The 23,360-nt window shown below is 42.2% G+C and overlaps 3 protein-coding genes across 5 annotated transcripts; 1 reads left to right on the forward strand and 2 right to left on the reverse strand.

The window, feature by feature from the left end:
- Positions 1-91: 91 nt before the first annotated feature.
- On the reverse strand, positions 92-5,930 carry LOC104438077 (casein kinase 1-like protein 2). Its single transcript, XM_010051154.3, has 14 exons — positions 5,351-5,930; positions 5,202-5,242; positions 4,832-4,901; positions 4,599-4,747; positions 4,422-4,517; positions 4,259-4,329; positions 3,494-3,555; positions 3,336-3,399; positions 3,163-3,247; positions 2,964-3,090; positions 2,745-2,827; positions 2,490-2,553; positions 2,234-2,376; positions 92-884 (listed from the first exon to the last, which is right to left on the reverse strand). Exons 1-14 carry the CDS (start codon positions 5,424-5,426, stop codon positions 588-590), a joined length of 1,428 nt encoding a protein of 475 aa, XP_010049456.1. The 5' UTR covers positions 5,427-5,930; the 3' UTR covers positions 92-587.
- Positions 5,931-7,144: 1,214 nt separating this feature from the next.
- On the reverse strand, positions 7,145-14,222 carry LOC104438078 (N6-adenosine-methyltransferase non-catalytic subunit MTB). Of its 2 annotated transcripts, none has more exons than XM_010051155.3 (7): positions 13,782-14,222; positions 10,734-13,223; positions 10,233-10,316; positions 10,030-10,134; positions 9,790-9,898; positions 8,579-8,736; positions 7,145-7,799 (listed from the first exon to the last, which is right to left on the reverse strand). In XM_010051155.3, the coding sequence occupies exons 2-7, from the start codon at positions 13,125-13,127 to the stop codon at positions 7,362-7,364; spliced, it is 3,288 nt and encodes a 1,095-aa protein (XP_010049457.2). In that variant the 5' UTR covers positions 13,128-13,223; positions 13,782-14,222; the 3' UTR covers positions 7,145-7,361. The 2 variants fall into 2 exon arrangements, with proteins under 2 accessions (XP_010049457.2, XP_010049458.2); XM_010051156.3 differs by having other exon boundaries at positions 8,579-8,730; positions 13,782-14,221.
- A 3,340-nt stretch (positions 14,223-17,562) lies between these two features.
- On the forward strand, positions 17,563-23,244 carry LOC104438079 (BTB/POZ domain and ankyrin repeat-containing protein NPR1). Of its 2 annotated transcripts, none has more exons than XM_010051159.3 (5): positions 17,563-18,428; positions 19,408-20,155; positions 21,625-21,822; positions 22,292-22,584; positions 22,766-23,244. In XM_010051159.3, the coding sequence occupies exons 1-4, from the start codon at positions 17,841-17,843 to the stop codon at positions 22,570-22,572; spliced, it is 1,815 nt and encodes a 604-aa protein (XP_010049461.2). In that variant the 5' UTR covers positions 17,563-17,840; the 3' UTR covers positions 22,573-22,584; positions 22,766-23,244. The 2 variants fall into 2 exon arrangements, with proteins under 2 accessions (XP_010049461.2, XP_010049459.2); XM_010051157.3 differs by having other exon boundaries at positions 17,565-18,428; positions 22,292-22,568.
- The last annotated feature ends 116 nt before the right edge of the window (positions 23,245-23,360 follow it).

Here is a 23,360-nt window from a genome sequence, read left to right on the forward strand (position 1 = left end):
TCGAGTGGCCAGACAATCCACATTTTCGCCTAACGGTTTGGATGTCCACAAAATTACATTTCGCACCTCTTTGCCACAATCTAGTTGCACGAACAATCAAACATGTCGATTTGGAAGTCCTCCGTTAATCGAGCCAAATGGAAATGAATGGAACATTCAGCGACTGTAGCGACTGTGTACTGAGTATGATTCAATAAACAAATACAAGGGCCAATTTACAGGGCCAAAAGAAAATTCTGAAAATCAATATTCGTGTTATACTGCTAAAGTAAAACTTAAAGAGGGAAGCACACAGAGACAGCGACTGCCGGAGGGAGTCACAGGGAAAAGGACTAAAAAGGTTTAAAGGAAAAAAGGGGCCAAGGATATCCATCTCCCAAAGATGACGCATCGCGCTTCGCATGATTCCCCGCTTGTTGAATCCAAGGATTTAAGATTCCAGCGATATATAGCAGCACAGCGAAGCATACCATTAGATACCTGGAGTTGGATGCTTAACTTGGTCAATTCCCCCAGAGAGTAGCCTATTCTACCACAAAGTCTGAATGGAAGGGTTCTTGATTTACAACGATCTGCGAAACTGGCCATTAAAAATGAACCCTCTCGTCACTGTCAAAGTGGAGCCTCTCAATGCCCTTTAGGGCGTTTTCATAATTCTTAAGGTGCACCGCATTTCTCCCAGAGGATGATTGCCTAGGGTCCGAGGAACCGACTGGCGAACTTCTTTGGCCACTTGAAATCTTGCGGACTGCTCCAGGACTGGCTTCTGTCGTGCGAGCACGATGGGAATCAGACTCACCACCCATAAACGCTTCACGGCTGCTGGAAATTGCTGCCCGCCTTGACGATCCGCCTGAACGCCCCAAAAATGCTGAACTTGATATCTATGCATTCCAAAGACACATTGTGAGCTATGTGAACAAAGAAATGAGGACTATTATCTATACCACCACATAAATGTTTCATGTATATTTAAGAGGTGACATAATACTTTTCAAAATAGTTACACCAACTAAAATACATGAAACACTCACTTAATTGACCATTAAGTAAAAGTTACAATGGACGAAGTCGCAAAAATACAGTGTGCCCACAAGATCAGCTTTTAACTACTTGAAATTTGCTTCTGCATTCTTGAGTCCACCCAAACACTTTACTAGGATAATTCTACAACCAGAGTCGTTCTGTCTGAGTGTCTGCCAAAAAAGTGTTGCAAAATCTCCATTTTCCCATGCTTCGCCAAATTAAAATGCAAATTATTATGAAACTACCAGCAAAACTAACAACAAAAGTCCCAGTGCTTTCTGCTGAAAACCATGCCCTTCGCAACCCCATACATTCAAATAACAAATACTCACATAAGGTAAGTAGCAATCCAATATAGATGCTTGACACCCTAGCAATGATACAATGATGGGTAATATTATACACCATCTGATAACAATGCTCAACACCCTAGCAAAATTCACTGAAACCACAGGTGGTCCTCCATCCTCAACTGAGGGTCCATATGAAGATCAGTATAATGCAGCAACTTCACCAACTTAATCTGACCCCACCCAAACTGCTCCTACACACATACTCAAAAATATGCTTGTTTCTCTTCAATACATGAAGATTCCCAACTCATCCAAAAGATGAGTAATTACCAGTGCTTCAAACAGGAACCTCTGTTTATAAAAAAAACCAATTTCTTGATATGTTTGGTAAAAAGGGCAGAAAAGAAAGGCAGAACTGGAGTTGAATGTAGGAAAAGAAACAATGATTTCTTTTGCCTGTCTAAAAGGAAGGAAAATGACATTAATTCACCAATAATCCTGCACAATTTTGCCTTTCTGAGTGACCATTAAAGACACATTCAGAAAGCCCATGAAAATATACGTCTTTCTCCCCAATACTCCAAAAATGAAAAGAACAAAATATGTTGACCCAGGAAGGGTTTTTCCACTCCAAAACTTAGCGCCTTTTTCCCTTCCATTCTGAAAAGTTGAAGATAGCTTTCCTTTCCAATAGTTTGCCTAGTAATTCTATCCTTCCACTATAATTCCAAATAGTGTTACCAGCTGTTTACCACTGTTTCCTCAGAAATTGCACCATCAGTTGTTAAGCAAATATAATAGAACATCCAAGAGGCTCTTGGACTATCTTTCAACAAAACTTAGCGTAAATATATTTTTCATACTATACATTTAGTATAACACAGAGAAACATCAAGGTAAGACAAAAGAATTACCATTGCTTCCTTGGAAATGGCACCATCATTTGTAACTGGACTCTTCTGCTTTGAGAAACTTCCAGCAGTTGCAGTTGCCCCAGATAGCCTTCTTCTAGAAGGATCCATAGATGATAAACCGACTGGACGACTGTCTTCTCCACCTGGAAAATTCCAGTCTTAATGCATATTAATTGGGAAAGTATACCAGGGAAAAGTCAACAGGTAGCAAGCACTGACAATTAGGACATTTAAACATTCAAAATTCAGCTCCTACCTGTCTGCTTATCCACATGGCCAGCAACAGGGGGAATCCCAGAACTGGGTCCAGCACCAAGACCCTGACAGTAGAAACAACGACTAATCATTTTTAGCTAAAGTAAAGGAGCCAACAGTAAAGAAAATGGGAATGAAAATACATCACATCATATATATTCTCCCCTCCTTGCCACAAAAACTTCCAAAGTCTCACTCAAACTTGCATTTTCTCCATTTTTTCCACTTTCCTGAGCAGATCATAAATGGAACTCACCAGTGCACGAGATGGGGGTGTTGCCATTTGAGATTGCTGGTATTTCAGTATGGTCCAATCAAACACATAATCGAACTGGAAACCTGGATAGGCAATCAACTTGCAGAATGAGAAGGCGGAATTTATGCTGTGGCTCACTTACAGATAATGAAATGATCTACATTGGCAGTAAATACATAAAATATTCTGAGAATTCATTGGTAGAAATGTATACAAAACCTTCACGTATGAAGAGGTCACGAAATAGTCTCTTTAAGTAAGAATAATCTGGCTTATCATCAAATCGCAGTGAACGGCAATAATGAAAATAGGATGCAAATTCTGTCGGATAACCACGACACAGAGCCTGTAAAGCATCAACATCCATGAGTCCATAAAGCCAGAAATGACCTCATATGCTCACGAAGAGACAACATACCTCGATTGAAGTAGAAACCTTTTTCTCACTAATCTTCTCATACTTTTGTTTCTTGGTTCCGGCTTTCAATCCCTGCCAAGGGAGACTGCGAAGGAAGTAGCAGCTCTAATTACTGAAACAAACTGAAACCTATCACCTAATCTACAATATATGATATAGACAGTGACAGTCACCTTCCTCTTAGGAAATACATAAGAACATAACCAAGAGACTCTAGATCATCCCTCCGACTTTGCTCTATATAGACCAACGAAAGAAGGGAAAAAATCAGTAATGAAAGGAAATAAAACAAACAAGAAACCAACACCAAAAAAAGAATAAGTCGCCCCACCAATGCCAAGATGAGTGTTCATGCTCGCATATCTTGCAGTTCCAGTCAAATTCTTGTTTTCCCTGAATATTCAATCAACTAACACAATAAGCAACTGCTTACCATGATAACCAAAGCCTCGAATGGTAGAATTTGTTGAGACAAACACCAATATATCAAAAAGTTGAAATCAGAGCAAAAAAAAAAGTTGATTTCTTTGAGGTGACAACAATGGCAACAGACACCAGACTCCACAGTCCATATGGTCTTGAGTGGCCACTCTAAAACATAATAATTGCTGCTCTAGCCTCCACCAGTTAACTGGAGGACAGAGAGAGTTGGAGAAGGCCATAATTGACTTCAAACATGGAAAAAGCAACTCACTTTCCAGTTTAAATTTATTTGACACTCCACACTCTACACCCTCATAAAGATTGGGTGGTGTGACAAGTTTTTCATAGAATTTTTGTTATTTTTGTTCATTGTTCTTGTATGATCCTCGTGTACTAGAACAGGTTTTCACTAACTAACAAAATATCTCGGTTCAAAAAAGATAATGAATGCAATCATCACAATAATACTGCCTCAACAATGCAGGGTTAAGCTCAACATGACTGCAAGTAACATCATCTTTATAAACTCAGACAAGGATTGACGCATGACCTTCATTTCGATAATTATACTGATACATAACCCAATGCCAATGGCAAGAAGAAAAGTACGAATACTAAAACAAGCATGTAAGCAACAAACAAAAAAGAGAATCACTTCAAAAGCTTAACTCACCTGTAAGGAATGTGTTGATGAGTTGAGCTATCTCTGTATTTCTTGGCCAGACCAAAGTCGATAACGTAAACCTGAGGACAGGTATGGAGAGAACCACATTACATCTTACTAGGTCCAAAAAGAAATCACAAAGTAAATCCAATATGTCAAAGCTATAAAAAACCTGATTGGCCCGTCTCCCCAAGCCCATCACAAAATTATCTGGCTTGATATCTCTATGCAAAAATGACTTCGAGTGAACAAACTCGACACGGTTAATCTAATAAAAACATAAGTGTCAGCAGGGATCACAGACACTACAATTATAACCATGAAAATATCGCAAGTAAACGAATCTAACCATTTGATCTGCAAGCATCAAAACAGTCTTCAAGGAAAGTTTCCTACTACAGAAGTTAAACAAATCTTCAAGGCTGGGTCCGAGCAAATCCATCACAAGTACATTGTATTCTCCCTCGACGCCAAACCATCTTACATTCGGAATCCCAGCTGCAAAGACACAGAACGAGTAGTTAATGTAACAGCATTGACAGATCAAGTTCAAAATTCAAAGCCGTGGAGAAGCAACATTACTTCCTCCTTGCAGGATCCGATACAATTTCGATTCATATAGCAATTGAGGATGCTTTGTCTTGACGTTCTCCTGAAAATCACCAGACCAGTAACCCATTATAGTAATCACTCTATCAGCATGCATACCAGAGAGAAAAAGCACAAATGCAAATTCTAGCTCCACCAGAGACAAGATAAGAAGCACCACCTTCCCCATCCATAAAAGTTAGATCCAATAGAACAATTTCCTCCTCAAAAACTGGTTATATGACTACAAATAGCTATACAACATGCTATTATGCATTCCAAATCAACCAAACTATGCTGTAAGGTCTCTCAAAACAAATTCATCAAAACAAGCACGAAGAAGAAGACTATAAAGGCCACTCACAAGCTTAATGGCGACCTCTTCATTTGTCTGTATATTGGTCCCTGCACAACCATCCAACATCAGCCAAATACAGCCAAAATCCCAAGAAACAAAAAAGACAAGAGAGAGAGAGAGAAAAGTTGATCGGCAAAATCAAGTCAACGACGGACCGAGGTAGATCTCTCCGAAGGAGCCACCGCCGATCTTCCTGCCCAGCCGGAACTTGTTCCCCACGCGAGGCTCCATCGCCGCCACGCCCCGAGAAAGCACCGATCCCCAAAAACCCTAACTTCCGGGCCCCCCAAAAATCCACGCCGGAAGCGGCCGCGCAATCAAAGCGCCGACCCGCGCCGACCGACGGGCGAACGAAGGAAACCAACCGCAAGCGAGACCGGCGAAGCGACGCCGGACGCCGGAGTCAAAGGCTCTCGAAGATCTAGGGCTTCCTGGGCTTCTCGAGGCACGAATCGATGAGGAAAAATCAAAAGAGGAAGAAGTCGGAAAATGCCGAATCGATCGACGAAGCAAACACCACCGCCGCCGCCGCCGCCGCGCTCCTCGTCGCCGTCGCTGTCGCCGTCATCTCTCGGTCGCTACCATCTCGTCGAGGCTGCTCCGCCGCGCTCGCATTGCGCGCAAAAAAAGGTACGATCCGAATCCGAAAAGGAAAAGGGAAAACACGACTTGAGGGGGGGCAGAAGAGAGGGTGGGGAGAAGGACAGCGAACGATGTTGCCCGGTGGCTCCCGTGTGGCCCTTTTTCTCTTTTTGATTTTTCGCCCTTTTATTTCCCTCTCCTCCTTTTCCATTTTTTTTGAAAAAATCCCAAATAAAAACCCAAAATATCTTCTCCCCCCTTTTTTTTTTTTTAAAAAATGATATAAAGTGAAATTTATTTCAAATAAAAATCCAGAATAATCATTTAGTTTCTAATAATGACCTTATTTGCCGGTCGATAAACAAATGCATCTTTGATGCATATTCTGTGGGCCAATTATGGGTAGTTTTGTCCATTTTTTTATTTTTATTTTCCACTGTCTTGTTTCTTTTTGGAGGGGGTTAATGGGTGTGATATTCATCATCTTCTCCGTCCCCTATTTGGCTTCTTCTTGCCTAGATCAAGATCAAGAACATCGGACTTGAGAAGGATCGGAGAGCATCGGTTCGCTGGTAAGGGCCAATGAGGATTGACCTTGTTGATGGTTGCAAGGGGTGACATCCCCCACCTCCATTCACCATTCCATTGACAACCTCGTCTTCTACTAGGACTACAACTGAGACGCCGAAGTCGCCTTATTCGTCCATTCCTTCCACCATCACTCCCAAATCTACTAAATAATTATTTTGAGGTTTTATTTGAGACAAACTTCACTCCAGGATATCTTTTGAAAAAATGAGGGCACTTTGAGTTCATATTTGAGATTTTCCCTTTTTTTTTAAAAAATAATGATATAGATAGTTATGTGATTTTCGAACTGTCAAATTTTTCATTGTAATTCCTGAAATTTAATTTAATGTGCAACGTCAAAGATAATATTGCACGTTGAGCTAAAATTTATGAATTATATTAAACAAACCAAAAATTTAAAGAGCATGTTGCATATTTAGTCATAATTTAAGGATTATTTGCAACATTTGCCCCTTTTATAATTTCGTTATTCTTATTTTTCCGCTTTTTTCGCTTTGCATGAAAAGGAGCGCGGCGTTCTGACACTTCAGGGGGACCAGATTTTTTCCTCCTCTTTTCCTTCTTTTGGGTCCCCTTCTTCATTTTCTTTTTTTCGTTCTATTATTAAATTAGAAAGAAAGATTTTTCAAGCTTTGATATTTTCTCGCGGCCTCGAACCGTTGACCGCGAGAACGCGTCAAGATCAGCTCAACCGCTGAATCGTTTTTGATTGATGACGTTCGCCCAATGAGGCAATTCCAACATCTCGAAGGCTAAAAACTTCTGAGACTTCTATGTAGCTGTTGATACGGTCCAACATTATTACAACAAAAGTCGCGCCACGTGGCGATGTCGGAAAATGTTTTCTCGATAGATGAATCGGAGCCCACGCTCTGAAAAGGGCAGAGGAGCTTCTCGCTTTTTACCCTATCGATCTGTAGCGCCATAGAAAGGAAAGAATCAATTGTATCTTATCGGGCGTTCAATTACCGCAAAAAGAAAAGAACCTTTCCGTTACAACATGTTCATAGCTCTCTGAGATTCAAAATCTAAGTACTCTGCATTCGGCTGCCCGGCGTAATTGTAGACGTCGAAAACCTTGTCCTCCATAGGAAGGTTCCCGCTCTCAGGTCCCTTGAAGCCCTCCATCGGCAAAGGCCAAGGAAGAGGGGCCGGGATATTGGAGCCCGAGACTTCTTGGTTCATGCCGAGAGCTGCGGGGTTTTCGGGTGGATTCGCCGGAGGTCTTCGGTTGGACGAGCTTGGCGTGAGAGAAATGGAGACCGACTGGTTTTGCTGCATCTGCTGCTGATTCTTCATCGGAGATTTGGGTCGGAGAGCCTCTATTTCGGGAGTGGTCACCACGAGATGAGGAGCATCAGGGGGTGGGTTTCGCCCTCCCCCACCTTGCCATACCTTCCCGTCCTTGTCCGCAAAGTTCTTGATGTATGTCTGAAAAGCATCAACATCCAATTTTCAATCGTCACTTGAAGAGTTAAAGCTAGCAGAAAGTATCAAAATTCTGATATGCCCCAGAACTTTTGGTTACAAATTCAGTCTTTAGGTTCCATATCATGGCAAGGATTTAGTCATTTCAATGAGGTGGGCAGTGAGGTGCAATGATTGGGTTTGTCTAATGTTTGGTAAAGTAGCAGATTTTTTTTGTGAGGTTGAAAACCGTTCTGAAAGGTAAACAAAAGAAAAATAGGAAAGAAATTCACGGACCATCAGAAAGCGAGTGGACATACAAGCACGATCGGTACACTGGCAAAAAGAACCAGAAAAGCTTTGGGATTCCGAGCAACTGACAGAAGAAAAGTTAAGAATACAACAGACAACTGAACTGATCATGACCGACACAGCAAAAAGCCCAGCGTGAGAGCACACTTTAAGATCCGGTTGGAATGTCATGTTATTCATCAAAAGAAGGAACAAGCACCAACTTTAGACATAAATAAATTGTTCGGAAGAACATGTTAATAGTCTTTAACTATTCTTGTGCAGTCAATTTGAAATATCATCGAGTTTATTGTTCACTTCTTGTCCATCAAAATCTAGGCTAATTTCTGTCTACACTGAGTAAATTTATTTAGTCATTCAGTGGCACTATTATTCTGTTAGACCAAGGCCAGGCTTACTAGGCAGATCAAGAAGCTGATGACAAAGTGGCAAGCTTCTTCAAAGAAGATGGCAACATTTGTAAAACAAATTCAGCAAACCAAATACTGTACCTCAGCATTAAAGTTTGAAGAGGATAGTTCCTTGCCCACTGTCAACCAACCAGTTCGAATATTATGGTCTTCACCGAACAGTTCCAGCCTCCTGCGGCCAAGAGCGAAGTGCTCGATTATGCGATACATATCTTCAGGTTTCTGGGTTGAACCTGCATCTCCATTAAATTCAAGAAACGTACAAACATCAGAACCCCCTGACGTGACAGGAAATGATGTCGACACACAAGCAGCCAGTAAAAGAACTGCTGAGACAAGGAAAACCAGTTGCTCAAAGACCCATTGCAAAGCTTTGATTGGAGAGTCCATTTGTGACTTCTACAGAAATGCATACAGAAAGTAAGATGCTTTCCTTAATTGTATGCTTCAGAAGGTTATGGAAGACTGATGGTGCATTATGAAGACCGGTAATAAGTTTGCTAACACTTCAATGCAGCTTTGCATCTACTCTTTGATTTTCCGTTTTTTCTTTAGAAGGGTGGGCACCATGTGAAACCAAAAATCAATTTTCAATCGTGCTTTGGCAGAATGGTACATTTTGTCAGAAAGTCTAAACTGCTTGAGGAAACCCCTCATTCTTTCATGTTAAAAGTTTGGCTCCAGAGTAGAAGATTTGCAAGAAAGGTCCAGCCCATTGATTAAATCACTTAAATAATACACTAGCTGACTCAAACTTTGCCAATCGAGATGGCAGGCAGGGGCATCTGGGAGGAGCCTCGAGATCATGTATTTCCTTCACAGAGTAATTGCATTATGCTTTTGGAAAAGAGTAAAGAAAATCACCTTTGATAATCTAACCGCCTGTTTACATCTAAAGAAAAACGCAGCTCAGTTTGCTGAGCATGTGTGTCAGAACTAAAATGGCAGGGGGTCAATTCCTCTTCTGCCACCCATGCCACTAATAATCTTTTGCAAAAACCCAAGATGCAGTCACAAGGAGGTGACTTGTTCACCAGTTTAACCAGTTGAACCAGGTGAACTATAGATTTGACTAGTTCTAGACTTCCAACGCTAAGAAGTACTGGACCATACCAGAGGAGAGACACGTACCAGTTGAAAATGCAAAATACTACTTATATGCTACATCATGTTTAAGCAGCCTAGCACAAAATTGAAGGGAGTAGAACAGCCACTAATGAGTTCAAATTTGTATTTCACTGAGTATGCTAGGAATAGATATAAACAGCAAGCTCCCAGTATGAATTACTGACCATAAGGGGGTTCCTCAGCAATTATTACATCGGTATCTATGTTTGCATGAATTATATGACCATCAGTACTGCGGCGAACTGTTCCTTTAATGCCCATCAAGCAATGTTCCTTCATCACAATGACAAGCAACAGCATATTAGCAGATGAAGACATTCAAGGGGCATACAGTAGAAAATGACAAATGAGAAAAACTAAGACAAAGTGGCAGAACAAGCATAGAATCTAAGGAGAAAACCCACTTTAGAGTGCTGAAACAATGTATGAGAATCATGTCGTAACCCCGGAGTTGCATTAGTTTTATTCGTCTTGACCCAACAGATATCCTCACATCTTCGAAATCCCCACTGTTACAGACAATAAATCAAATTAACCATCGAGCACCAAAACCTAAATATACCAATTAAATAAACACCTAAAAGGAAGCGTCAGGCTTGATCCGTACCTTCTTCAAACATTGACGGCCTTGTTCCAAACCCACTCCATCTCCCACCCAGAGGAAAATAAATGACGGGGTATCAGCAATTGCCTACGAACATGAAAAGACAATTCATTTCCACGAGTCAAAAAATAGAACTGAGCATTTCCCCACATTGTTTGGGATGTTTCATTACTTAATCAAGGAAATTGGATATACAGTTCAACAAGATACTCCCAACCAAGAAAATATTTCATTTATGATAAACCCAGAATCTAAATAAATCAAGCATAATCTCATTAACATAGTCCCTTGCAAACATTTTCTTCTTTCCTGTTTCAGCCAAAACTATATTTATGCATGAAAGCAGAAGTGGGGCGGCAATATCTTCCATCCCTCAGGGTTTGGGTCCTTCCTTAAAGTAAACACTAACGCCTACTATTGTCTATTCCCGTAACTTTAAGCCATTAACAACCCCGGCAGAAAATTGACAAGTTCAAATCTATAAACAAGCGGTAGTCTTAGTACCTCAATCTTCAAATTAAGTATTTCCTCAAATGTCCAGTATTCAGTATGATCAGCAACACCAGGAGCACGATGAACATATTCTTCCCAAGGAGGATCCACAAGAATGACATCGAACTTAGTTCCAAAGAACTCAGGAGTAAGCTCGAATTCACGGAGATCGCACTTGTAATACATAGGAGGAGAAGCAGCTTTAGACACAATCTCATCCTTCTTCTGTATAAGCTCCCTAAGCTTGGGATAATCCTCCACAACATTGGTGAGCTCAAGCTCCCGAATAAAATTCTGAGGTCGCATTCCAGTGTCAACAAAATTCTGAGAGTAATCATTTTGCTCCCCTCTTGAAGGAGCTTTATGTGAAGGTCCACCTGATCTAGGGGGAACCCAACCCCCTGAAGCTTTATCAGGTGGCGTTCCTCGTCCCATTGGTCCTGAAACATTAAAACCAGGGCCAGGTATGTTGGCAGGCCCACCTCTTCCAGGCCCAGATTGATTATAGTACATTGCAGGATTGGGTGGTGTCCCCAAATTGGGAGCAAACCTAGGGACTGTTGGGCCCTGAGGAACGGGAGAGAGGCCAGCTGGAACCCCTAACATATTCACATCAACTCCTCGAGCTCCATGCCAAATTGGAGAATATGGCGGAATAAAGACACCCGGAGAAATAGGCGGACCCGGGGCAGGTGACATACCGGGAGTCATAGGCCCAGGAGGCGGCATCCCAAGTGGTCCAAAAGATGCTCCAATCATAGGTATTGGGATTGCCACTGGTTGGTTGTCTCTTCCGGTTGGCCGACCACGTCCAATCCTGCCTGGTCTATTGCCTTTTGCCCCTTGATTAGGCCCTCTACTAAAGGATCCAGACTCCTGGTTAGCAAATGGGGGCTGTGAACCACTGCTAGACACCTGGCCACCAGGAGTACGGGCAGGCATAGGGCCCTTCTGTCCTCTCCCTTTCCCTCCCTGGAAGTCACCATCATCTCTCCACATATTCTGATCTCTCATTGATAAATCATCCTCAACATATCTTTCCTTTGTATCTTCACCAGATGGAGCGGACCCATAAATACTAGATCTTGCCCTTTCTTCCCGTGCATGCCCCCATTCTTCCTCAGCTGAAGGTCCTTTCGTGTCGGCTTGCTGACCAACTTCAAATCTTCTAGCAAAACTAGATCCGGCATCAGCACTAGCATAATCAATAGGTCTGGTCTGAATCTCTATAACATCGTAATTATCATTTGAAATCCCATAATTCGACGAAGTTTTCACAGCTTCACCTCTACTTCCATCTTTCCTATTGCCAGACCGACCATGAGACCTTTCATTATCAGGCCTCTCACGAGCATATCTGCTACTTCTATCAGGGGTCCTGGAGCGGTGGCTTCTCGCACTTCTCTCTCTTGACCAAAAGCTTCCATCTTCATCTGTATGGCGAGACCCATCCCGGCTTTCAGTAACATCCCTATTTGTAGGAGTTCTCTGCTGTCTGTGTTTTTCATTTTTCTCCTTGCCTGTTCTGTCCTCATAATTAGCCGGACTTGCCTTATTATCCTCTTCTACGGCTTCCGACATGCTTCTACTCTTACCATCATGTCTCCGTTCATCCTTTCGGTCAGATCTCATACCTTTGTCAACTATTGAATCTGTGACCCTACCCTTACTCTCACCAAATTCATGTCTAGCTGCCATACTTTTGTCCCTGACACTCTCATACTTGGTGTCAGATGTCCTGGTACTTCTGCCATCATTTTTTTCGCTAGTACTTTCTTTAACATCCACATCATCCCACCTTTTCTTTGAGCTCTTTACATACTCAAGAGACCCATGGCCCTTCTCATGGTTGCTTTCCTTCCTTTCTGAGTACTTCAAATCTTTATCAGATGTATCCCCCTCGTGAGACCTATCATGTTTGCTTCTACTTTTCCCCTGGGAACTTTCATACTCAGATGACTTTGGGGTCAGTTTTCTTCTGTCACTTTCATCAACCCTGCCATGTTTACTCCCCAGCTTGTCTCCACCATCCTGCCTATTTTCTACTTCTCCATCCTGATACCATGAACTCAACTTTTCCAAAGAACTTTCCTCTTGCTTTCTCTTCACCTGCTTTGAGCGCGAGTCTTTTCTAGTGTCGAAGTCTTCTTCATCGCTCCCAGCTCTGCTGGAACCAGTTGATCTCTTTCGGCCTTCATATTTATCTCCAGAATTTCTCCTCCTTCCACTGCTATCGAAACCGTCAACATCATCTCCACTACCAGGTTTTCTGGACTTGCTTGACCGCTGTTTCCTCCTGTCACTTCCTTCCCATTCAGCATCATCCCCAGCCCTATCACTTTTCCTATCGATATCATCTTCTCTATCTTTTCTACCGTAGCTCTGGCTTATATCTGGTGAGTCCATGGAGAAAGAATCGCCAAAATCTAATTCATATATAAATCAATCAAACAGAGAGAATGTCCTTGGGAAGGCCCAAGTGACTTATTTGAGACTTCAATCCTGTAACCACACAAACCAGAATGCGCAAATCAGGCACATTGAGCACAGCAGTGACATCGTACGCTGAAAAGTAAACCTTTAAAGCGACAATGACAGACATGTCTAAGAAAGTAACTAAAGGAAGGCAAAACCTCCATCTGAGAACCCAATTCGCGCACATGCACGAAAAAGACAAAGTTCATACCATCTGCCAGTTCCACTACGATCAAAGCAGCCTACTGGAAACAAACTACGACACCAAAAAAACAGCAACAAGAGAATGGAAGCAGGAGGGCATCATCTACAGATAATGCTGCTCGATAACAGAAATTGCAGGCCAATTACCGCGCCAAAAGACAAGTGCAATTCAGGATTGAACATCGCAACCAGCCATTACCCACTGTCCGGTCGGACATGAAAGCCCACAAACATCAAAATGACCTAGATTCGTTAAAAGAAACGCACCCAATTGACATAATCCGGAAAAAATTCAAAGCCCTGAGCAGGAGAAAGCACGAAATGAGAAACCCACATGGCTCAAAGCCACAAAAATACCAAACACGGCAGCAAAGCCCTAACCTTTAGCCCGCTATCCAAGGAAAAACGACACTCCAACTTTCAGACAATTCGTCGAACAGGTGGAGTGATGCGGGCCGAGGACTGCTCCAACTGATGATTCAATCGAACCTTCCCCGACGAATGTCTCTCCTCCGAATCGATCACCGAATCGACGACGATGCCGAAGCCGCGAGGGCAGAAGGCCTCGCGACCGATGCTGCTGCAGCAGCCGCTTCCGTCCTCTTCCCCTCCGCCGTCCCGGGTCGCTGGCCGGCGAACGGGAACCGCCCGAGAGCTCGGTCGCCGACGGAGCTCTCCGGCTACGGAGGGCGGCGGTTCCCGCGGTAATCCGATCTGCAACCGCGATTCGGCAAGAAGTGGTGGGGAAATCTTGTCGGATCCCGGAGAAATTAGGGTTTTCTGAAAGCAGATATACATTTAATAAACCCCCAAACCAGAGTTGGTGGGGTTTATTTTCTATCAATTTGTGCAATTTCGAAAGGATTCAAGTATTTTGGGTTTCCGAACCAAAAAAAATAATAATAATATTTTTGAGTTAAATGAATTTAGGGTATGAGTTTTGGGAATCTATAGCAAGTGAAAAATTAAAATTTGAAATCAGAATACCATAATTTGAAGAACTTACTCGTATGTATGTAGTTCTCACTAAGATACTAAGGAACTCATAAATGTTACTATGGTTTTTTTTTTTTTTTTTTGACTACATAAATGTTACTATGGTTAGTGCTCGAATCTTGAATGCAATTCACGAAAAAGTCGCACGTTGAATTCACGCCCAGCTACTTGCACGTGCGAGACACGCCACTCTACATCAAGTACCTAAGGACTGAAACTCGTGGTTTGATACAAAACATATCTATTTCCAACAAAATTAGAAAAACTTTGGACCGACTTCTCAGTATTCTTTGCTTTGATACAAAACTCACAGTCCAATTTGGACTTTCTTTTAATTTCCACATTCGGATGTCCTTTCGATAAGAGCTAAACATTCTAAATAGGATATCTTCCATATGATTCCTCAAACACGATGTATATTTTGATACTTTTTATCCTATTATTCCTGATTGAGCTTTTATATGTTAATGCCTGATTGAGTTTGATTTTTTTTTTGTGACAAAAGATTATGCGTCTCATTTGTTTTATTGACCAAGCTTGATTAGCTTTGATTAATTAATGCTCAACCTTTTTACGTGTAAAGGCTCTAGGGTTGGAAAACTAGCGGTCGACTTCTATATCCAAGGAGAAAAATATTCCTTGCTTTGTTAAGAAAGTAACTACAACTTAGATGTTATTTTAATTTTTAAATTTAGATGACCTTCGAATAAAGGCAGGACGTTTTAAATAAGACATCTCTTATTTTATTGGTTTGGAGATCAAACACGAGATATATTCTATTACTTTTCATCCCATTACTCATACTCGAGTTTTTATGTGTGAATGCTTGACTGAGTTTGACTTTTTAGCGACGAAAGATTAAGGGTACGAATGGTAACGTTTACATTTTTTTTTTGTTAGGAATGAAAAAAAAAATGTGTTTACGTTAAACAATTTTTGAACAAAAGAACGCGTTTGGTAACGTTTGTTCCGAAAATAAAAAATGAATAAAACACGTTTGGTAAAATTTTATTCTTTTTTTGTTTCTTTTAATTTTTTAAATATTTTTATTTTATTTTTCATTTTTCCTTTATTTTTTATTTTTCTTATTTCGGTGGTCACCTAGGCCTCCAACGACCGGCCGACGGGCCCGGCCCCCTCGGCGAGCGAGGGCGGCGTCGCCCGGCCCTCGGCGAGGCTCGGCCTCGCCGGATCTAGGCGAGCTCGAGCTCGCCCAGCCCATGGCGAGGCTCGGCCTCGCCGGATCTGGGCGAGCCCGAGCTCGCCCAAGGCAAGGCTTGGTGTCGCCGCCGGCGAAAGAAAAAAAAAAGAAGAAAAAAAAGAAGAAGAAAAGAAGAAGAGAAGAAGAAGAGAGAGAAGAGAATAGAAAAATCCGTACAGAAGTGTTTCTTCATTTTTGTTTCTGGAACAAGAAACAACAATTTGTTGTTTCTTTTTTTTGTTCCTATTTCGTTCTGGAAACAAAAAAACAAAAAAGAAAAAACGCAACTAAACGGCGTGTTTACATTCTTTTTGTTCCTAAACAAAATCCGTACGAAGTGTTAAACACTTTTTGGAGTGTTACCATGCACACCCTAAACATCTAATTCATTTTATTGATTGAGCATGATTAGCTTTGATTAATTGATATTCAAGCTTTTTACCTGTAAATGCTTTAGAGTTGGATTAGTGATGTTATAACTTCTACATGTGGATGCTTTTCTAGGATCATGCTTTTGAAATCACTAAGCCATTTGGAATTTGAACACGTTGAGTACTCGATTCCTGACCCCATCGAACGCATCATAACTTGACTTTTCTCGAAAAATTAATCATGTGTTCACACTAAATTATTAACGCATCTGGCTCAATTATATTACCCGCGTGTCCACAGGCTTATGTCGGTAGACATAACTTTACACTTTTTTGTTCCTCTCTTTTTGACTATCGAAATTTTTTACAAGTGCGGTGTTTACGACTGTTTGTCTATTGAGTGTGAAAGTATCAACAATTTGTCAAGTTGAATTACGAAGAAGGTTGCATGAACATCTAAACTTAAAATTTTGTTAGATAGGCATGCGGTTTAATTTTGAGAAAAAGAAATTTCTTATTAACTTTTTATCCGATGACATTTCCGTGTCTTGAATTGAATGATATGTTTTCAATAGAAATAAATTTGTATATTAATAGAAAACTAAAATATCCATACAGACGTTATATTTCAGATAAGACGTAATTTTCATTTTTTAAGAATCTAATATAATTTTAATAAATAACTCTAGATGTGAAACATAATTTATGTACGTATTAAAACAATCAACGCTTGAGATTATGATTATAATTAATTATTGATCTAATAAGAGTGGCAACCACATGTATGGAGCTAATGGGTTGGCGAACATGAGAGATCAAAAGAATGAGAAAGCGAGCATCAAGCAAGAGAGAGTCGCAATTCAGAGTAGGACCACGAGAGAAGCGAGTTGCTGACTCGAGAGGAGAGGGACGGAGTAAAATGTGCAAAGGAGAAAGACCGAAAAATGCAACATTTGGAAGGAGAAGAAATTATGATTTGCTTGAATGAGTTCTCGTTTCGGTCTGATTTTCAAATGATTCTTAACTTAAAGTTTGAAATCGAAACAGTTCTCGCTGGTTCAAAAAGTGTGCAATCGGAAATCAAATCGGGTGCATTATGCCTAGTCAGCACAGCACAGGAGTGAACATCCTCTCCACTTAGCTTTCTCTTTATATATATATATATATATATATATATATTTTTTATTTATTTTTAAGTTCCGGATGGATGGATTCAATGTACGATGGAATTGGGTGATCCACAGGGCCCCAATGGTCGGTCGTGCTGAATCGACATGGCGGCGGCTCCTTCTTCGACAAGGAAAGCGCGGGACCCACCCCCTAGCGTCCTCACCACGCCCGACCCCACCCGTCGGATCCAGCACGCGATCCAACGGCCGTCGTTCATCGACGAGACGAGGGCGCGCGCGCGCGCGCGAGCCGTGACGGCGGTCCCCTCCCCGTTTCGGACCGAACATCCCGTCGGGTCCCCGTCCCCGCCCCCGTCCCCGTCCCCGGACACCGAGAAAGAGGGGAAGGGGAAAGCTCGGGCCCCGGCGCACGTGCGGACAAAACGGTACGAGAAAAATATCATTGGCCCCGTAACGACTGGACATCCCCCTCTGTCGTCGCTGCCACGCTTTTCTCCTGCTCTGTCTCCCTAGATCTCGCTCTCTGCTGTTGACTATCTCTCTCTTCTGTGGAAAAAATGGCGTCTTAGCTTTCTCTCTCTACAATCCAGCGACGCTCTCTCTCTCTCTCTCTCTTCTCCCTCGTGCCGCCATTCGAAGCGGCGCTAGGCGGCTCTGTTTCTTCTTCCGCGCGACCGACTCTTCTCGCGCCGCCGTGCGTGCGTGCGTGCGTGCGTGCTCGCGTTTCGCGTGGGGGGGTGGCATGGACTACGGAGCGGCCGCGCTCTCGGATTCGAACGACGCCAGCTACAGCAGCGGCGTGTACTCCACGCTGACCTGCGTGGAGGCTCCTTCCTCCTCCTACTCCCCCGACGCCGCGGCGGCGGCGGAGGCGGCGGCGGAGGCGCAGGCCCTGAGGAGGCTCTCCGACAGCCTCGAGTCGATCTTCGAGCTCCCCCGCGCCGGCTCCGGCTTCTCGTTCTCCGACGCCACGATCGTCGCCGCCGACGGCCGCGAGGTCCCCGTCCACCGGTGCGTCCTCGCCGTGCGGAGCCCGTTCTTCGGGGCCAAGTTCTCGAGGAGCCAGAGCGGGGTGAGGCTCGAATTCAAGGAGCTGACCGAGGATTTCGGGGTCGGGGTCGGGGTCGGGTTCGAGGTCGGGGCCGAAGCGCTGGTGGTTGTCTTGGGGTATCTGTACAGCGGCAAGGTGAAGGCGTTTCCGAAAGGGGTGTGCGACTGCGTGGACGAGGAGTGCCAGCACGTGGCTTGTAGGCCAGCCTTGGAGTTCCTGGTGCAGGTGCTCTATGCTTCGTCCAGGTTTCAGATTCCTGAGCTGGTGGCTCTGTATCAGGTATATCAGCAAATTACTCGTGTCGTCTGCTTGTTCCTGTCATGTTGCTTTTTTCGGATGATTGATGGCGACAAGTTGCCGACCTTTTGCTCATTCAATGGCAAAGAGGACGTTCTCGGAAAGTTCAGACTTTGAATTTGCGTCTGAAGAGATTTTATCATGCGTTTGAAGCGAAAGTAACTGAAAAACTTGAGTTCTCTTGTGGTCCAGTAGTCAAAGAAAGGAATTAGGAGACCGATCTGTGCCTTTTGTTGTGTAGTTGCTCGAGTCAGCTGAGGCTTATCTATCTGCTTCCACTATCAATGGCCTTTGAGCATCAGCCTTGACGGCTGGTAGCTTAAAAGGAGGACCTTTCTTCTTCTTCTTCTTCTTCTTCTTCTTTTTGCGTTGAGGTTTAAATCCTCAGACTGCAAAGAAGTGGCAAAAGGAGGATAGCAGTCTACTTCTTTTCCCTTTTTCTTTTTTGGGTTTTTGAAAAGCTCTCAAGAGTGGTTGTTCTATGAGCTCAGCCTAAGACAAGATTGGTATGCGAGGGCCCCTAGAAACTGGGATGACTTTGACTAGACCTATGACCTGCTTAGTGAAGAGCATCTGACAATTTGGAGCTCTTTCATTTTAGCCTTTTGCATTTAAATTGACTTAATGGGTCAGTCGTTTCAACTTCATTGTTTGTATAGTTCCCTTCCTACTTTTTTTTTGGTAAAGAGTTCCCTTCCTACTTTGATGTCTTGCATGGGGTCAAATGTTTATTTCGACACCCCCTTCAATATGGTGATGTGCCTGAAGTGACCTTGTCTAATGTCAAACTGCTCAGTAATGCTGCAGTCGTTGGAAAAAGATATTGGCAGAGAAAACTACGATAAAGAAATCTAGATTCGGAGTTACGGCTAGAAATGCTAGATTATTTTTCTTGAAGTTTTAATTGGCAAAACATGGTTGCATCGTTCAGTATAACTGAATCAGACTTGTTCATTTGCAGAGGCGCCTACTGGACATTCTCGACAAGGTTGCCCCAGATGACATTTTGCTTGTGCTATCGGCTGCAAATATATGTGGAGATGAATGTCATGGATTGCTGACACAATGTTTAGAATATGTCATGAGGTCTGATCTCGATACTGTTACCCTAGAGAAAGGCTTGCCTTGCGCTATCATTGAACGAATCATCAGTGCCCGTTTGGAAGTTGGTGTGAACATTCCTGAACGTATAAACTTCCCTGACAAGCATGTGAAGAGGATTCATCGGGCCCTGGACTTGGACGATGTCGACTTAGTCAGAATGCTGCTGAAGGAGGGCCATACCACTCTGGATGATGCACATGCACTTCACTATGCTGTAGCATACTGTGATGCGAAGACCTTGACTGAGCTTCTTGATCTTGGAATTGCTGACGTAAATTGTAGAAATGCAAGAGGCTTCACAGTTTTGCATGTTGCTGCGATGAGGAAAGAGCCAAATGTTATTGTGTCTCTCCTAATGAAGGGAGCTCAGCCTTTTGATCTCTCTCCTGATGGTAGAAAAGCTCTTCAACTATGTAAGAGGTGCACAAAAGCTGCAGACTACATGGAGTCTACCGAGGAAGGAAAGCCTTCACCGAACGACAAATTATGTGTCGAGATCTTGGAACAAGCTGAACAAAGAGAGCCCTTACTTGGAGAAGCATCCTTTTCTCTTGCTGTGGCAGGTGATGATCGGCGCATGGAATTGTTGTATCTTGAAAACAGAGGTAAGATATTTGGGTTCAATTTTTTCCTCCTCCACTTCAGTGGTCCTCTTTTAAGATACAGATTGAGAAACCCTGTTTGTGTTCCTTGAAATATTGTTGGTCAGTGACAAAAGTGCATTTGACACGTGCATGTGAAGAACCTGCATGTACATAGTCTGCTTGGTGTAGGAATTATCTGTTTACCCAAATGCTCTTCGCAAGCTCCAATGCGTTATTTATTGGGCATTGCATCGGTCTCAGATGTACGCAGTGACAGAGCTACAGTGCTGGGTACTTATTTCCCACTTTCTTATGTTGTCAATGGCCAACATTGTACAAATTTGTAGGGTGTGCATACCTGTGAGCAAGAGAGAGACAGAGTGATTTCTAAGATGAGCATTCTTGAAGCATATTTTTTTGAAATAGTCCCCGTTATATAGTCACCAGTCTAATTGAGACTATTTCTTCCTTTGCTACTTAAAAATTTCTCACTGAAAATTTCCAATGTCTAGTATGATAAGGATCCCTTTGATCAGATTAGCATGACAAAGGAGAAGACTCGTGATATCCCCCTTATAATTTTTTTATCTAGGTGTTTCCTGTTTTCATCTTTATCAGATTAGCCTTTTTAGTTTGGTTCCTAGGTCAATCTTCATTGTTTTCCTTGTTATATCCTCTAAGCTTGGGTCAAATGAATCAGTTAGCAGGAACTGTTATATATAAAGGCATCTGCTAATTTATGTTAGCGCCTCCACCTTTTGCAAAATAAATTCTTTCAGATGAATTGGTTGTTTATTCAGCGTTTGAAGAATGATTCATACGATGCCTGCTAATCTTAAAATTGAGAAGCCAAATAGGATTTTGGCAAGTTGCTTGATTTCCAAGCAAGATGCCTAAAATCCTCATACAGTTAATCGTAACATTCATGCATAGTGCACACAAAATTTGCTCTTATTGTATAGGTTTGTATGCACTTACCTGTTTCAGTATTGTTCATGGCCCCTCTTGGCTCCTGGGACTGATCCTGCTTGGGGGCATATGCTGTTATATGGGTGCAAAGCCAAATAAATAAATAAATAAATAAATAAATAAATAAATAAATAATTCTTAAAGTAGAAAGCATCAGTGCAGATCATGGGTTAGATTGATTTCAAGATAAAGTATGTTTGCCTAGCATATAAGAGATTCTCGGTTGAAAACATTGGCCAGAACCAGAGCAGTTTGTTACAAGGTGTGACAAGATTTTCTTGCATAAAGGAAGAAGATTTTATTTATATTGACTAGTTAATTAAATTGCTAATAGAAACTTTGGCTTCGTCTTCTTAAAGTTTCCAAGAACTCAGTGCAATGATATTATCGAGCATCTTTGATGATGGATTCACAAGGCACTCCCTCTTACTCTTTACTGTTGCATCAAGCATGGTGTTGCATGAATATACGCCCCCTGTTATTTGGCTGTGCTTGATGCTTAATTTTATAAAAATTTCCAGTTGCACTAGCAAGACTCCTGTTTCCTATGGAAGCGAAAGTTGCGATGGCTATTGCTCAAGTGGACGGCACTCGTGAGGTCCCATTGAGTAGCAGGAATTGTAAGGACTTGGCTGGCTCGCTGAGGATGCATATGGACTTGGATGAGGCACCTTTTCAAGAGCAGCATCTCAAAAGGAGTATAGCTCTCTCCCGAACTGGTAATTAATATCTGGACTGTAAGATTGTGAACTTGTCTTCTTTTAGCATCAGATTTTCTCTTGCTTATCCAAGGGTTGCTCTATCTAGAAAGGGTAATTTTAGGAGGTCAAATCTATGTAGGAGTTGGTCTTAATGATTTAGTCGCCATAACCAGCAGCAACTACACTTATTCACGCTGCCATGCTGTCAATTTCTATTACCGAAAGCAGATATACGTGGCAGATTTTTATGATAGAACATTCCTCATAGGGTAAATGTAAGACCAGCTCGAGGAATTTGCACTTTCAGCGTTTGTTACACCCATTATGACACAAAAAAGGATTCTTAAGGTTTTGGGAGCAAGACACTTTGACTTGCATGTAACTCACTTCAATCAGCTTAGTTTCTCTGATAAGGACAAATAACGTGCCTCTTATACATATGAAGCTGAGGATTATGTTTGCCTGATTGTTACCACCATTTGAACAGTGGAACTCGGCAAACGCTTCTTCCCAAGATGCTCGAATGTACTTAGTAATATTATGGATGCCGATGATTGTACTCGGCTAGCATGCCTTGACAATGGCACTCCAGAAGAACGACTTTTAAAGAGGAGAAGGTTCACGGAACTTCAAGAAGCTTTTAGCAAGGCTTTCAACGAGGATAAGAAGGAGTTAGACAAATCAAACGTTTCTTCCTTTTCATCATCTTCATCTTCTGGAGCAACGAGGCCTAAGGGAAAGCTCCACATCAACTATCGATCAGTGTAAGATTTCAGAAATGTGCATACTGTTTTATCATAACCTTCTTTGTTTCTCTTGGTTTGCACCTACTGCTTTATATCTGTGTCAGGGTTTTTTAATAGGGCATATAGGAGTCTGTTAAGTTCAATCGGCTGAGAAATGCAGGGGCCATTTTTCTTGACATTTCTGTGAACCAGTGCTGGTTTTGTTATCTCAACAGGAAACTTTGTGAGTAAATAATCAAGTGCATATGGAATCAAGGAGTTGTATCCCAAGTGCTGTGGACATAGAATATCACCATTCACGGTAGAAGCCTAGAAGGTCTCAAATCAAAACTTTGTTAGGATGTACAGAAAAGCACGTGTTCGAATGTGTAGCGGCACAAGTATGTAAATTTGCCTACGTCATATGTACTTTCATTCTCTTAAAACTCAGAAGTATTTCTTGTGCATGTGGAGTCCATAAGAATGTGAAAATTTGTGGGATCACATACCAATGATCTCTTAAGAATGGTAACGAGGGCAGAGAAGTCAGCTGGAAACGTGTGATGTTGACTCAGGACTCTATGCTTAGACTAAGACAGACATTAGGGAGTGATCTTTTGGGAACATCATGGCGTTGTTGTATGTATTGTCTTGGACCATAATTTTGTGTTTATCCGTTCTATCTAGTAAGATCTTATCTAAATTTAGCATGGCCCACATCTTTGAGTGATTGATGTCCTAAAAGATACTCCCAATGTCGATAAAATTTCTTGAGGCAGACTTTAGAAGGACACCCGGCCTAACTTCTGTCGTCAAGGTTCTCATTTGAGT

This window comes from Eucalyptus grandis, chromosome 3 (assembly GCF_016545825.1).
Source record: "Eucalyptus grandis isolate ANBG69807.140 chromosome 3, ASM1654582v1, whole genome shotgun sequence".
NCBI lineage: Eukaryota > Viridiplantae > Streptophyta > Magnoliopsida > Myrtales > Myrtaceae > Eucalyptus > Eucalyptus grandis.